Below are 14805 nucleotides of genomic sequence, written 5' to 3'. Positions count from 1 at the left end.
GCAGGGTCTCTGGACTGAAAATTTTATGACCAAAAGGCTGGAGAGCGGTATAATACTGTCTGTAGGCAACGGTGAAGCATGGGGGAGGCTCCTTGAATGTTTGGGGTTTGATTTCTGCAAATGTAGTTGGAGAGTTGGTCAGGATTAATGGTGTCCTCAATACCATCAATGTTTTTCTGCAGCAGGACGACGACCCCAAACATACAGCCAATGTCATGAAGAACTATCTTCAGCGTAAAGAAGAAGAAGAAGTCCTGGAAGTGATGGTGAGGCCCCACAGAGCCCTGATCTCAACATCATCCAGTCCGTCTGGGATCACATGAAAACTTTTGCACAGTAGTGTAGATTTCACAGAATGTCTCAACTTCATCTGAATTGGGGTTGTAGAATAGACTGTTGATCTGTCTGTTAGCGCTCATCGTGAAATTAGTTCACTGCAGGTATCCTCCCTACCCTGAAGTCTTTCCACATCAAAGAGAGAAGACAAACACTTTTAACTTGTGTTTGTATTTGGCAGGTCTGAATCATCCTTAGAAGAAGACATGAATAATAATGATCCTGGCTCCTCCAGTCTGCATGTTGAAGTCCTCCTGAAGGCTTGGCACATGGTGTGTGAACCTGCATCTGAAGAGGCAGATTAGATCCTGATGAACAGGTGGCCCCTTGCATGGAAGTCTCTGCCATCAGCGTATGCATGCGTGTTGTAGGTATTCGGACTCACGATCCGATTATTAGACTGAGTAGCCTCAATAAATCTATGGTTAATCAATTAATATTAGCTATCAGAAATAATTATCAAAGATAACAATAAAATTGAGTCTTGTTGATCATAGGGTTCTTTAGGGCACCACCATTAAAAAGGGACATAGTCAGCTAATAAAGCGTTTCCTGAAATATACTAAACTATGAAATAAGGATCATGATTAATAATTATTGTCGCTGTATCTCTAAGATGCGAGTCTCGGTTACTTCAGTAGACTAGGTTGAAGAATGGTGTTAACAATAATAATAACAAGCCGTGGGTAACGCGGTAAGTTAAGACTGTTCTCAACAAGAAGAAGGCTGCCTTCAGGAGCAGGTACAGGGAGGCCATGAAGGCAGCCCAGCAGGAGGTGAAACACTGTGTGAGGGAATCTAAGGGCGCACTTACACTGTCCTTCCGCACCGCGCCCCAGGCTTTAGGGTACTTGCCTCCCCCCCCTCCAGGCCCATTTGTATTCACACTACCTGGGCCTCGGAGAATGCTTCTTGCTGCCTATACGTCATCACGCCGTAACACGTCACACGCATTGATGACGTCATGGCGATGCGTGGCTTTGTTTCCAGATCTTTCCGTAGACCTCGGAGTTTTTGTGCGTCTTGTGGACTGTCCAAATCTGCAGTAAACACTCCACCTCCGCATCACACCAATGACATCAGAACCGCCGTAGGCTTCGTGCTCGTGCTCGTACACATATGCACGCTCGTGCTCGTACATGTGCAAACGCGCTCTACAAAAGCCCACCTCTCTCAGTCGAGCCGTGGACGGCCAGCTGGCCGCAGTTATGCACGGAGCGGGTGCACGCAAACTGGTCAAACGCACTAGGCTTAAGCCGAAAAACCTGTTTTGGCCCGGTGCGGAAGGACAGTGTGAGTGCGCCCTTAGGACAGCTACAGGAGAAAGGTGAAGCAGAAGCTGAGGGAGAACAACATGAGGGAGGTCTGGGAAGGTGTGAGCACCATCACAGGTCACAACACAAAGACCAGAGCTACAGGGGGGACAATGGAGACGGCGAACGGTCTGAATGACTCCTTCAAAAGGTTTAACCAGCCCTTGTCCCCCCCACCCCCACCCTCACTGCAGCCATCTCTCCTTCTTCCCTCTACACACCTCCCCCTCGACACCACAACAAAACCCCCTCCTCCTCCTTCGCCTCAACACAATCCCCGCCTCACATCACCAGACACCAGGTCAGAGGACAGCTGAAGAAGCTCCGGCCTATGAAAGCAGCAGGCCCGGATAAAGTGTGTCTGAGACTACCGAAGACCTGCGCTGCAGAACTTGGGCAACCACTACAACGGATCTTCAACCTCAGCCTGCAACTGGGGAGAGTGCCCTCTGGAAGACATCCTGCATCGTTCTGGTTCCCAAGAAGAACAGGCCCAGCGAGCTGAATGACTTCTGACCGGTGGCACTAACCTCACACCGGATGAAGACGTTGGAGCTTCTGTTCTGCAACTTTCTGTATTTACTTAGCTCAGAGTTTATTGGTTATCCTATACTGTATTTTTTTTATACCTCCCTTGTGTTTTTGTAACCTGCTGGAAACTCAGTTTCCTTGCAGGAGTTCGTCCCAAAGGATCAATAAAGAGAAGTCTGAGTCTAAGTCTATTCAGGTGCGTTCATGATTATAACAGGTGATTTTAATCATGCCTCATTACACAGCACCTTAAATACTTTCCATCAGTCTGTTGACTGCCCTTCCAGAGACAATAAAACATTGGATTTATTATATGCTAATGCGCCACAGCGCCATTTTTCATTGTGGAGAAAACATCTTAGAGTCTTCTGGAGTTTTGGAAATACTTTCAAATCTGTTGTTAGTGTTAAAAAACCGTATGTATTTTTTTTCTGTGATTGAAAGAGAAAAACATTGCATACATAATTAACTGAATGCAGTTTGTTTACAGTTCCCTCCCTCCCTGTAAACCAGGAACACAAAATGAAGCCTTTTTGCAACTTGTTGTTGTTTTTATGCATCATGGTTTTAACTGAACTTCTTCTCTACGATATTTGATCGTTTTTAAATTTTGTCATATTACGGAAAACTGAGTTAGCTACAATATGCATGTGTGAGCAAAATTAAGCAATGCACATGCATGCACACACACACACACACACACACACGCACACACACACATATATTATTGTTTTTCTGTTGTGATGGGGACCACGTGTCTTTCTACCAACATGTGGGGACCAAACTTTCTAAAGGTGCTAAAGATATGAAACAGGTATTTATCATTTACTGGGGTGCACTTGCCAGCTCACACAACTCCAAATCTCTAATCTGTTAAAACAATGACTTCATATGAGGACTGAAAAAAACAACCACAAGAGGGTGCTACAGTAAACTTTGAACATGGTTCGATCAAGACATGACGAAGGTTCTGGAAACTCTGCTGTTTTTTTAGATGCTTTTATTGATGCTTGATTAAGGAGATTCAGGATTAAACAGAACAATTCAACCACTGTGTAGCGTCATGTAATGCCACCCCATCTCAGTAAATGTAGAAGCCTCCTGTGGTTACAGGTGCAGCAGACTGGTCCATCTGCAGTTTTCCATGTTCACACTGGACTAGACTCTAATTGCACACACGTAGGGCAAACGATCTCCACAGTGCCGATCGTTCCAGAGTCCCCACGCTGGAAAACACAAAAAGGAAAATCATGAGATTCAGTCACAGTGAAGATTTTAGGATTAATGGTTCTGATGTCTCTCAGGAGTGTTTGTCAACTTTAAACACTGTTAACTTGCTATGAATCATAAGTCTGTGCTGACTGCTTTGTTCTATAATAATGTAAACTGTAAAAATGTAGAGTGTGGTCTTTACCTACTCTGTAACGTGTCCTGAGATAACTTTTGCTATGATTTGGCACTATAAATAAAATATAATTGAATTGAATTGAATTGAATTTGCAGGCCTGTTAAATATTTATCCAACTGTTTGGCCTAAACCTAACAACGCGGTTCTGTTGTCTAAACCTAACCAAGTAGTTTTGTTATGTAACCCTATTCGTGCAGTTTGGATGTCTAAACATAACTAATTAGTTTGTGTATCTAAACCTAACCATCAAGTATTGAGATACCTTAATATAACCATGTAGTTTTGTTGCCTAACTTAACCGTCATGTGTTTGCCTGAATCTAATCATGTAGTTTAATTGCCGAAACCTTTTCATATCGTGTTGTTGCCTAAAGAAAACTCCCTCGTCCTGTTTTGATAAACATTCTTTGGGATTATAAACATTTCAATACTGATTTATCCTGTCTGAGGTACAAAAATCCTCATTAATTTATATAAAATAATTTCCTCCCCTCATGCTTTTTTATGTACTTACCCCAGTAGTTCATCTCAACGCATAACTCCCTAAGCAGAAAGTAGTCTGGCTGGCCACGAGCCCATCTGGAGAAATCATATCGAGTTCCATCCGTCCAAACAAAGCTTCCAATTTGCTAAAAATGAAAAATGAAACAGAGGTTATCCGTGGAAAAATGACTTTGTTGTCTTTCATAATGAATGTTTTTTCAGCTAACCATCCAATTATCATCATATCTGCACAAGCTTCATCACCAGAGAGGTGTTGTCGTCTCCTGATGGAGGAGATGTCTGTGCACTCACATCTCACATTCAAATGTTTCCAACAGCTTCAGTTGGAGCGTCACTGATCCATAAACCATCAGTTGTCTGATATGTGAAACATTATTGGACCGGGGGACGACTTGGACACGAAAGCGTCAAAGAAAGGTGAAACCTGGAGCTCAGAGCGTCGTGTCAGTACAGAGAGGAAACACACGGTTACCAGCTAACCAACAACAGATGCTAACTACACTTTTAGCATCCTGATACGTTTTCTAGTTCATCATTTTAGTGACAGAAGACTCCACACCTGAGTCTGGGATGGACTGACACACAAACTACAACTTAGTTGCTAATAAATACGGAAGAACATTCGTACGTTGTTCACATATTGACACTTGCATTTTAGTCTCCATTCTTTTGTATAGTTCTATATTTATTGTATTCTATATTTATGCATTTTATTCATTTTTGTTTATGTTTTGTTGTTGTTTTTCTTGTTGAGTTCCTTCTCTTAATGCCTTTTATGTATTTGTGAATGTGAAGCATTTGCACATAACTTCCACCTTTTACTTAAAGGTTGAATATGTAGTATTTTTATTAAAAGCTAAATTTTAAAGAAATTAATACACCCACGGGGCGTTTTGAGGGGTACAGGATGGAAGAATTGCTTTTCCATCAAAAAATATATTTAGTCTGAATTAATCTTTAAAATTCGACAATGACTTTCTGTCTCATTATGTTTCCATGGTAGCAGCCAATAGCGTTGGGCGTTACTGGTTGCCAGGGTTGTCTGTTGTTTGGTGCAGCTACTGTAGGCTGGCACTGGGTGAAATGGAGTTAGCCAATCCTGCAGCTGCTTGGGAGCCTCAGTGAAGGGGGCGTTCTTTGTCCCAGCAGCTGAGTGAGCGGAGACGGGCAACAACCAGAGTCACTATAGGCCGAGCATTCACTCCATGGACTGAGAGAAAGGAGAGGAACGCCATTCAAACGCACGCCCACATGGCTACGCTGCTCCTTGATGCTAACATCACTTTCATCTGCACTTAGCTGGAACGGCTAACGCTAACGGCTAACACTAACTGTTAGTCAACCTCCTCTGCAATACTTGTTTTTATGATGCGATTTTCCAGGGGGGGGCGGGTTCAAACAGGCTCAAACAGACTCTAGACTCCTCTAGGCTACTGGGCCGGGTCTGACCAACCTGGAATTATTTTTTGTTGTTGTAACAATCTTGAAACACTAGATGGCGGTGTTCTGCTCATTTTCCATATTCAACCTTTAATACTGCTCCACTGGTTCATGTTCAAGAATGGCGACATTCTACATCCACCTTTTACAAAAGCTCCAGAAGATTAAACACCTGCATGCTTGGATCTCTGCTTTCATGGTCAATACAACAGATGCACATTCACTGCTTACCCTTTTCAGGTAGAGTCCAACCCAGTAATGAGCCTTTCCCTTATTGGCTCTGTACATGGTGCATTCCACTTGATTCAGTTCAAGCATGCTGTGCATTGACACCAGATGACCTTTATTGTTGCCACTCATGTAGGTGTTACAGCTTCTCTGAAATCAACAGAAATAAGGAGAATTGAAGCTAAAAGTACCGAGTGCTCTATAATCTGTTGTGTTTAAGCCATTATCAGTGGCAAATGGTGTGCTTTGGGCGCAAGTTTGGATAATACGGTGATTAACTTTGGTGTAATGATGGGATACTTGTATTTATAAAATACTAAGTGTTTATCTTACTTCCAGAGGAGCAGCACAGCAAAACAGGACAAATGTGCTGTTGCTCTGGAAACTTAAGCTCCACCTTGTGTCCGTCCTTGTATGAGAGTGAAGTATGTAAATGAGAGTTCTCAAATGCTGATATAGTAATATAAAAATATTTCCTAACAGGTTTTGCTGTACTTTAAGGATGCAAGTGAGTGTCTGAACATGATGAGGTCAATTCTATTCTGTGTGTAGTTTGTGTGTTTGTTTTTATCACCTCTGCGTCTTCATATGCCAAATGTGGGGCTTCGTGAAACACCTTCACACAGCGGTCGTTACCCATCTGGAACCAGCCCGCACCGAGGTTGCGTTTACATGCAATGGGCAGTAATCTGTCCCTACACATTTCAACCAGACTCTCTGCATCACAGACACAAAGAAGAGATGTCAGTTTCATGTTCCTTTTTTCTGTGCAGAACATTATTTTGGGATGTTTTGGTTCTTACCGGCTGCAGAGTCCGACATGAACATCATCACCACCAGAAGGATGGCAGTCACCACAACAGGACGCATGGCTCAGGGCTCACTGACTCTCACAGCACAGAACAACTGGAAAATCACCTGATGACACAGAGGACCAGTTATACACATGTACCACAACATTTAATTATCCAGGACTTAAAGGAGCCAACAGACGGGAAAGATATTTGATTTAGAGTTAAACCTTTAAAGGCTTAATAAACCTCAAATTATGCTATCGCCGAACGCAAAATGTGTAATAATAAAAAATAATAATAAAAAGAAACTGCAACACTGAGACACTGGCAACTTAAATGTGTAATAACATCATTTATCATTCGAAGGTTTGACTCTCAAAGGTCATCAAACAGTCAAGAAGAGAACACATTACACCTATTTTAAAGTATTTACACTGACTATCTGTCGATGCAGCCGTCTGTTTGACAGGATGTATAAACTTGGAAACCCCCCCTCAGGTCCTCTGAAGTCAGACGCCCGGAAGAAGACCTGCAGGGGCCTGAACATGTTAGCTTTTATAATGAATTATCCATTAGAATAAAAAGGTTTTCGTATTCAGTTCCTTTATTATATTTCCTTATATTCTGGAATTGCTCTTCCTGTCGATCAGGGACGTCAAAGTCAAACACATCAGAGGGCCAAAAAAACTAATCTGCTACAAGCAGAGGGCCGGACTGGTTCAGTGTTTATTAAAACATATTAAAATGATGCATTTAAGACCTAACACAGTGAACCGTACCGTAATGTTGTTGTGCGGCAGTACAGTGTCAGTGTCAGTGTCAGTGATTGGGCTGGAAGGTGACATCTGCCCTGAATGCTGATGAATAATGAACTTGTGGGCTACCGTTGCATTGTGGGTAATGTAGTTTTGGTGCATGAAAAACACCAGCAGGCGGCTGTGGCGTGCGGGCCGGTTCTAATACTAATCAAATTTCATCCCGGGGGCCGAGATTGCGTCCCAAGATCATTCATTTACAGGCCGGATCTGGCCCACAGGCCTTGACTTTGACACCCATGCTGTCAATCCTCTGAAGAACAAAGTCTAGAGACCCTTAACCCTCCTGTTCTCCTGAGGGTCAGTTAGACCCCATTCAACATTTAACATCTCTAACTACATGCTTAATTCAATGCATTTATATTTAAAGACTTTTCCTAATTTAACAGCTGGGAAAACCTAAAACAGACGTGATTATATATTTTTCATGTCGTGTATTTTTACACAAACTTGTCGCATCAATGTTCCTTTGGGTCAAGTTGATCATTTGGACGATATAATCATTATTATTTTTATCTATTTAACAATAAAAAACATTCAGAAATACACGTTAATGTGCTTGATAATGGAAATTGCTTTAATTACAAATGTTATAAATAACATAAAATTGTAATTATTAATAATAAACTTACTTTTAAACACACACGAACGTCCTTCAATACAGTTTTAGGTAAATTGGTAGGATATTTGTTTTTTTTCCAGTATATTTCCAAACACACGTATAAGGTGTTTAATTTAAAATGTTATTTAAGAAGTCAACAAATACACAAAGAGTACCTGACACAAAAACTGGAGCAACAACTTTGATTCTGATCATTTTCTGGATGTTTAAATCGCTGGGGTCAAATTGACCCCAAGGAAAAACATCGTTAGTACAATTTGAAGGTAACAGGAGGGTTAAAGTGAAATGTAGAACCTCTAAAGGTCATTTCCTGCTCTCCTGAAACCCGCACAGACAAAGAGGACTCACCTCGGATGTGTCGATCTCGTTTCTCATCAGTCTGATGTTGCTCACACTTAAATATCCAAACTGATGCCCTGAATACATGACATTGTAATGATCAAACACAGAATGCAATTAAAATTAAATACCTTATGATATAACTGTCCTCAACTCAACTCAGTCGAGTCAAACACAGATCAAAGAAAGAATGAAATTAAAAAAATAGAATAATAACAAGACAACTGTCCTCAACTCAACTCAGTCAAGTCAAACACAGATCAAAGAAAGAATGAAATTAAAAAAATAGAATAATAACAAGACAAGTGTCCTCAACTCAACTCAGTAGAGTCAACACTGAGACACAGGACCTGTGTGCTGCAGCCCAGAGGACAGAGATCATCTTCCACTTCTCCCCTGAATGAGGGACCCCGTCAGTAAGAGACTTACTGTAAAAGTATCAAAAGATCTGATGAGAAAACACTTGTTTAAGTATCCCTAGCTTAGTCAATACATCTACAATGATTTCACACAGTTTTTCTGTTGTCGAACAAAAGCAGAGTCTTTGCATGTTCAGGTGGTTCAGGAATCTGATCAGGGTGCATGTTAGACGCTTTAGGGCCTGTCAGATGAGTGACATACCCCAGGGTAGACCCAGAACATGCTGGGTAGACAATTGCATTGTGAAGTGCAAAATATGTCGACAGAGACCCCGGACTGTTGAGTCACTGAAGTCGAACATCAAGCAAGAATGGGAAAGAATTCCACCGACAAAGCATCAACAATGAGGGCGCACTCACACTGTCCATCCGTACCGTGCCCCAGCACGTCTCACGGCTAAAGTCTGGTTCCTTTGACCGTACTTTGCAACCATACCGCGTCTTGGCGCGATACGCTTGCCGTCCACAGCCCGTTTGGGAGAGGTGGGCTTTTGTAAAGCACATTTGCACGTGTACGAGCACGAGCGTGCGCACGTGTACGAGCACGAGGCCTACGCCGGTTCTGAGGTCATTTCCTGTGCGCCTGTTGGGACGTAGAAAAAAAGAAGGAGGGACCATGCGCGGACATTTCAAACAATGGCGGTGAAAGGTTCACGTTGGTGTGATGCGGAGGTGGAGTGTTTACTGCAGATGTGGTCGATGAAAAGATTAAAAAACAGTCGACAAGACGCACAAAAACTCCGAGGTCTACGGAAAGATCTGGAAACAAAGCCACGCATCGCCATGACGTCATCAATGCGTGTGACGTGTTACGGCGTGATGACGTATAGGCAGCAAGAAGCATTCGCCGAGGCCCAGGTAGTGTGAGTACAAACGGGCCTGGAGGGGGGACAAGGACCCTAAAGCACGGGGCACGGGACAGAGGAACAGTGGGAGGGCGCCCTTAGTGTCCTTCCTTTTAAAGCTGATGTGCTGCACAAGCTCTTTGGGAGAAGAACAAAGAAACAGGCATCGTTGAGGATCGTAGAGGGAGTGGTCGGCCAAGGGAACTTAGGGCGCACTCACACTGTCCATCCTTACCGTGCCCCGTGCTTTAGGGTACTTGTCGCATTAATGCAAATGTAGTTGGAGAGTTGGTCAGGATTAATGGTGTCCTCAATGCTGAGAAATACAGGCAGATACTTATCCATCATGCAACACCCTCAATGTTTTTCTGCAACAGGACGACGACCCCAAACATACAGCCAATGTCATTAAGAACTATCTTCAGCGTAAAGAAGAAGAAGAAGTCCTGGAAGTGATGGTGAGGCCCCACAGAGCCCTGATCTCAACATCATCCAGTCTGTCTGGGATCACATGAGAACTTTTGCACAGTAGTGTAGATTTCACAGAATGTCCCAACTTCATCTGAATTGGGGTTGTAGAATAGACTGTTGATCTGTCTGTTAGCGCTCATCGTGAAATTAGTTCACTGCAGGTATCCTCCCTACCCTGAAGTCTTTCCACATCAAAGAGAGGAGACAAACACTTTTAACTTGTGTTTGTATTCGGCAGGTCCGAATCATCCTTAGAAGAAGAAATGAATAATAATGACCCCGGCTCCTCCAGTCTGCATGTTGAAGTCCTCCTGAAGGCTTGGCACATGGTGTGTGAACCTGCACCTGAAGAGGCAGATTAGATCCTGATGAACAGGTGGCCCCTTGCATGGAAGTCTCTGCCATCAGCGTATGCATGCGTGTTGTAGGTATTCAGACTCACGATCAGATTATTAGACTGAGTAGCCTCAATAAATTTATGGTTAATCAATTAATATTAGCTATCACAAATAATTATCAAAGATAACAATAATCCAGATGCGTTCATGGTTATAACAGGTGATTTTAATCATGCCTCATTACACAACACCTTAAATACTTTCCATCAGTCTGTCGACTGCCCATCGAGAGACAATAAAACATTGGATTTATTATATGCTAATGCGCCACAGCGCCATTTTTCATTGTGCAGAAAATGTCTTAGAGTCTTCTGGAGTTTTGGAAATACCTTCAAATCTGTAGTTAGTGTTAAACAACCGTATGTATTTTATTTTCTGTGATTGAAAGAGAAAAACATTGCATACATAATTAACTGAATGCAGTTTGTATACAGTTCCCTCCCTCCCTGTAAACCAGGAACACAAAATGAAGCCTTTTTGGAACTTGTTGCTTTTATGCATCATGGTTTTAACTGAACTTCTTCTCTACGATATTTGTACGTTTTTAAATTTTGTCATATTACGGAAAACTGAGTTAGCTACAATATGCATGGGTGAGCAAAATTAAGCAATGCACATGCATGCACACACACACACACACACACACACACACACATACACACACACATACACACACACAAACACACACGCACACACACACATATTATTGTTTTTCTGTTGTAATGGGGACCACGTGTCTGTATACCAACATGTGGGGACCAAACTTTCTAAAGGTGCTAAAGATATGAAACAGGTATTGATCATTTACTGGGGTCCACTTGCCAGCTCACACAACTCCAAATCTCTAATCTGTTAAAACAATGACTTCATATGAGGACTGAAAAAAACACCACAAGAGGGTGCTACAGTAAACTTTGAACATGGTTCGATCAAGACTTAAAGAAGGTTCTGGAAACTCTGCTGTTTTTTTAGATGCTTTTATTGATGCTTGATTAAGGAGATTCAGGGTTAAACAGAACAATTCAACCACTGTGTAGCGTCATGTAATGCCACCCCATCTCAGTAAATGTAGAAGCCTCCTGTGGTTACAGGTGCAGCAGACTGGTCCATCTGCAGCTCTCCATGTTCACTCTGGACTAGACTCTAATTGCACACACGTAGGGCAAATTTGCACTACAGTGCCGATCGTTCCAGAGTCCCCACGCTGGAAAACACAAAGGAGGAAAATCATGAGATTCAGTTACAGTGAAGATTTCAGGATTAATGGTTCTGATGTCTCTCAGGTGTGTTTGTAAACTTTTCTTTAAACACTGTAACTCGATATGAATTTTACGTCTGTGTTGACTGCTTTGTAATATAATAATGTACAACTACTTTCCTTCCCTTTATTTTATATAGAATGATGACCTCCCCTCCTGCGTCTTTGTTCACTTACACCAGTAGTTCATCTCAACGCAATGCTCATTTAACCATAAGTTGTCTGGCTGGCCACCGGCCCATCTGGTGAAATCCAGTGGAGTTCCATCCAACCAAGTTAGCACTGGGGAAGAGACTTCAAACTGAAAATAACAAAAAAAGAAAAACAGGTTTTTGATTCAATTGTAATTATAGTTTCAAATTATAGCAAAAAATGTCTCAAAACTGGCGTTGAACTGATCAGAAACATTCACTGCTTACCAATTTCCGGTAGAGTCCAATCCAGTAATGAGCTTTTTGAGTCGTGGCTCTGTACATGGTGCATTCAACTGTATTCAGTTCAAACCAGCTGTGGATTGACACCAGTTCAGCCCTAATGTTGCCATTTTTGTACGTTTGACAGGCTCTCTGAAATCAACAGAGATAAGGATAATTAGGACTATACCCTCATAACGGGTCACACCATTCCCTTTCCTCCCTCAGCACTGAATTTGAACTTGTCTGGTATCATGAAGGCTGTTAACATACATTAAATTGTCTGTAAGAGCATGTATGTGCACAGACACCCAGTTGGTCTGGTACTTCTCACGGGGAGGCTACACATTCTCTCTGGAGAATGGCGCCTTCAATCTGACTCCCTACAGGCTGCAAGATACAGCTGCAGTGACACTGCGTCACTTCCCTTATGTCATGTTTATGCATTATAGCCAATGAGATGTTAGCATATCTCCTCTTCCTGGCTCGGTCCCCCTTCTAGTTGGATCTAGATTTCTCTAAAATCAAGTTTCCTCAAATGGTGACATCCTAATGTAAAAATATTTCCTCACAACTTTTGCTGTACTTGCAGGAGGCAAGTGACTGTCTGAACAGCATCATGTCAGGTTTACTGTGTGTAGTTTGTGTGTTTGTTTTTATCACCTTTGCAGTGTCATAGTTCAAATGCTGGTTATCGAAGAACGCCTTCACACAGCGGTTGTTACCCATCTGGAACCAGCCCGCACCGATGTTGCGTTTACATGCAATGGGCTTTAATCTGTCCCTACACATTTCAACCATACTCTCTGTTTCACAGACACAAAGAAGAGATGTCAGTTTAGTATTTCTGTTGTCTGTGTAAAACATAATTTTGTGATGTTTTGGTTCTTACCGGCTGCAGACTCCGACATGAACATCATCACCACCAGGAGGATGGCAGTCACCACAACAGGACGCATGGCTCAGGGCTTACTGACTCTCACAGCACAGAACAACTGGAAAATCACCTGATGACACAGAGGACCAGTTATACACATGTACCACAACATTTAATTATCCAGGACTTAAAGGAGCCAACAGACGGGAAAGATATTTGATTTAGAGTTAAACCTTTAAAGGCTTAATAAACCTCAAATTATGCTATCGCCGAACGCAAAATGTGTAATAATAAAAAATTATAATAAAAAGAAACTGCAACACTGAGACACTGGCAACTTAAATGTGTAATAACATCATTTATCATTCGAAGGTTTGACTCTCAAAGGTCATCAAACAGTCAAGAAGAGAACACATTACACCTATTTTAAAGTATTTACACTGACTATCTGTCGATGCAGCCGTCTGTTTGACAGGATGTATAAACTTGGAAACCCCCCCTCAGGTCCTCTGAAGTCAAAAGCCCTGAAGAAGACCTGCAGGGGCCTGAACATGTTAGCTTTTATAATGAATTATCCATTAGAATAAAAAGGTTTTCGTATTCAGTTCCTTTATTATATTTCCTTATATTCTGGAATTGCTCTTCCTGTCGATCAGGGACGTCAAAGTCAAACACATCAGAGGGCCAAAAAAACTAATCTGCTACAAGCAGAGGGCCGGACTGGTTCAGTGTTTATTAAAACATATTAAAATGATGCATTTAAGACCTAACACAGTGAACCGTACCGTAATGTTGTTGTGCGGCAGTACAGTGTCAGTGTCAGTGATTGGGCTGGAAGGTGACATCTGCCCTGAATGCTGATGAATAATGAACTTGTGGGCTACCGTTGCATTGTGGGTAATGTAGTTTTGGTGCATGAAAAACACAAGCAGGCGGCTGTGGCGTGCGGGCCGGTTCTAATACTAATCAAATTTCATCCCGGGGGCCGAGATTGCGTCCCAAGATCATTCATTTACAGGCCGGATCTGGCCCACAGGCCTTGACTTTGACACCCATGCTGTCAATCCTCTGAAGAACAAAGTCTAGAGACACTTAACCCTCCTGTTCTCCTGAGGGTCAGTTAGACCCCATTCAACATTAACATCTCTAACTACATGCTTAATTCAATGTATCATTTGTTTTTGCTTTATATTTAAAGACTTTTCCTAATTTAACAGCTGGGAAAACCTGAAACAGACATGATTATATTTTTCATGTCGTGTATTTTTACACAAACTTGTCGCATCAATGTTCCTTTGGGTCAAGTTGATCATTTGGACGATATAATCGTTATTATTTTTATCTATTTAACAATAAAAAACATTCAGAAATACACGCTGCTGTGCTTGATAATGGAAATGGCTTTAATTCCAAATGTTATAAATAACATAAAATTGTAATTATTAATAATAAACTTACTTTAAAACACACACGAACGTCCTTCAATACAGTTTAAGGTAAATTAGTGAGATATTTGTTTTTTTTTCCTGTATATTTCCAAACACATGTATAAGAAGGTGTTTAATTTAAAATGTTATTTAAGAAGTCAACAAATACACAAAGAGAACATAAGACGTAAAAACTGGAGCAACAACTTTGATTCTGATCCTTTTCATGATGTTTAAATCGCTGGGGTCAAATTGACCCCAAGGAAAAACATCGTTAGTACAATTTGAAGGTAACAGGAGGGTTAAAGTGAAATGTAGAACCTCTAAAGGTCATTTCCTGCTCTCCTGAAACCCGCACAGACAAAGAC

The 14805-nt window shown here is 41.8% G+C and overlaps 2 protein-coding genes across 2 annotated transcripts in view; both read right to left on the bottom strand.

Annotated features, from left to right (window-relative positions):
- Window positions 1-3166: 3166 nt before the first annotated feature.
- Window positions 3167-8358, bottom strand: LOC310948839 (C-type lectin PAL-like). The gene is made up of 6 exons (XM_083916098.1): window positions 8339-8358; window positions 6563-6677; window positions 6334-6476; window positions 5763-5909; window positions 4102-4216; window positions 3167-3406 (listed from the first exon to the last, which is right to left on the bottom strand). The coding sequence occupies exons 2-6, from the start codon at window positions 6627-6629 to the stop codon at window positions 3339-3341; spliced, it is 540 nt and encodes a 179-aa protein (XP_083772224.1). The 5' UTR covers window positions 6630-6677; window positions 8339-8358; the 3' UTR covers window positions 3167-3338.
- Window positions 8359-11423: 3065 nt separating this feature from the next.
- Window positions 11424-14805, bottom strand: part of LOC310966441 (C-type isolectin Sp-CL4-like) — a 301712-nt gene continuing 298330 nt past the window's right edge. The window contains exons 2-6 of the mRNA XM_083940170.1: window positions 13026-13140; window positions 12797-12939; window positions 12140-12286; window positions 11898-12021; window positions 11424-11666 (exon numbers count right to left, since the gene is read on the bottom strand). Coding sequence (XP_083796296.1) covers window positions 11599-11666; window positions 11898-12021; window positions 12140-12286; window positions 12797-12939; window positions 13026-13092 — 549 coding nt within the window. The 5' untranslated portion in view covers window positions 13093-13140 and the 3' untranslated portion in view covers window positions 11424-11598. The remainder of the gene's footprint in view (window positions 11667-11897; window positions 12022-12139; window positions 12287-12796; window positions 12940-13025; window positions 13141-14805) is intronic.

This window comes from Echiichthys vipera (assembly GCF_963691815.1).
Source record: "Echiichthys vipera genome assembly, chromosome: 1".
Classification (NCBI taxonomy): domain Eukaryota; kingdom Metazoa; phylum Chordata; class Actinopteri; order Perciformes; family Trachinidae; genus Echiichthys; species Echiichthys vipera.
The sequence above is the reverse complement of the archived record's forward strand: the minus strand, read 5'-3'. Positions and strand labels throughout refer to the sequence as shown.

Bases quoted from the DNA above. Each gene is read 5' to 3' on its own strand.
- LOC310948839 (XM_083916098.1), bottom strand. From the start codon at position 6,629: ATGCGTCCTGTTGTGGTGACTGCCATCCTTCTGGTGGTGATGATGTTC. The intron at 5,910-6,333 runs GTGATAAAAACA...TGTTGATTTCAG, and splicing joins TGGCATATGAAGACGCAGAG to AGAAGCTGTAACACCTACAT. The intron at 3,407-4,101 runs GTAAGTACATAA...TGTGTTTTCCAG, and splicing joins CGTTGAGATGAACTACTGGG to CGTGGGGACTCTGGAACGAT.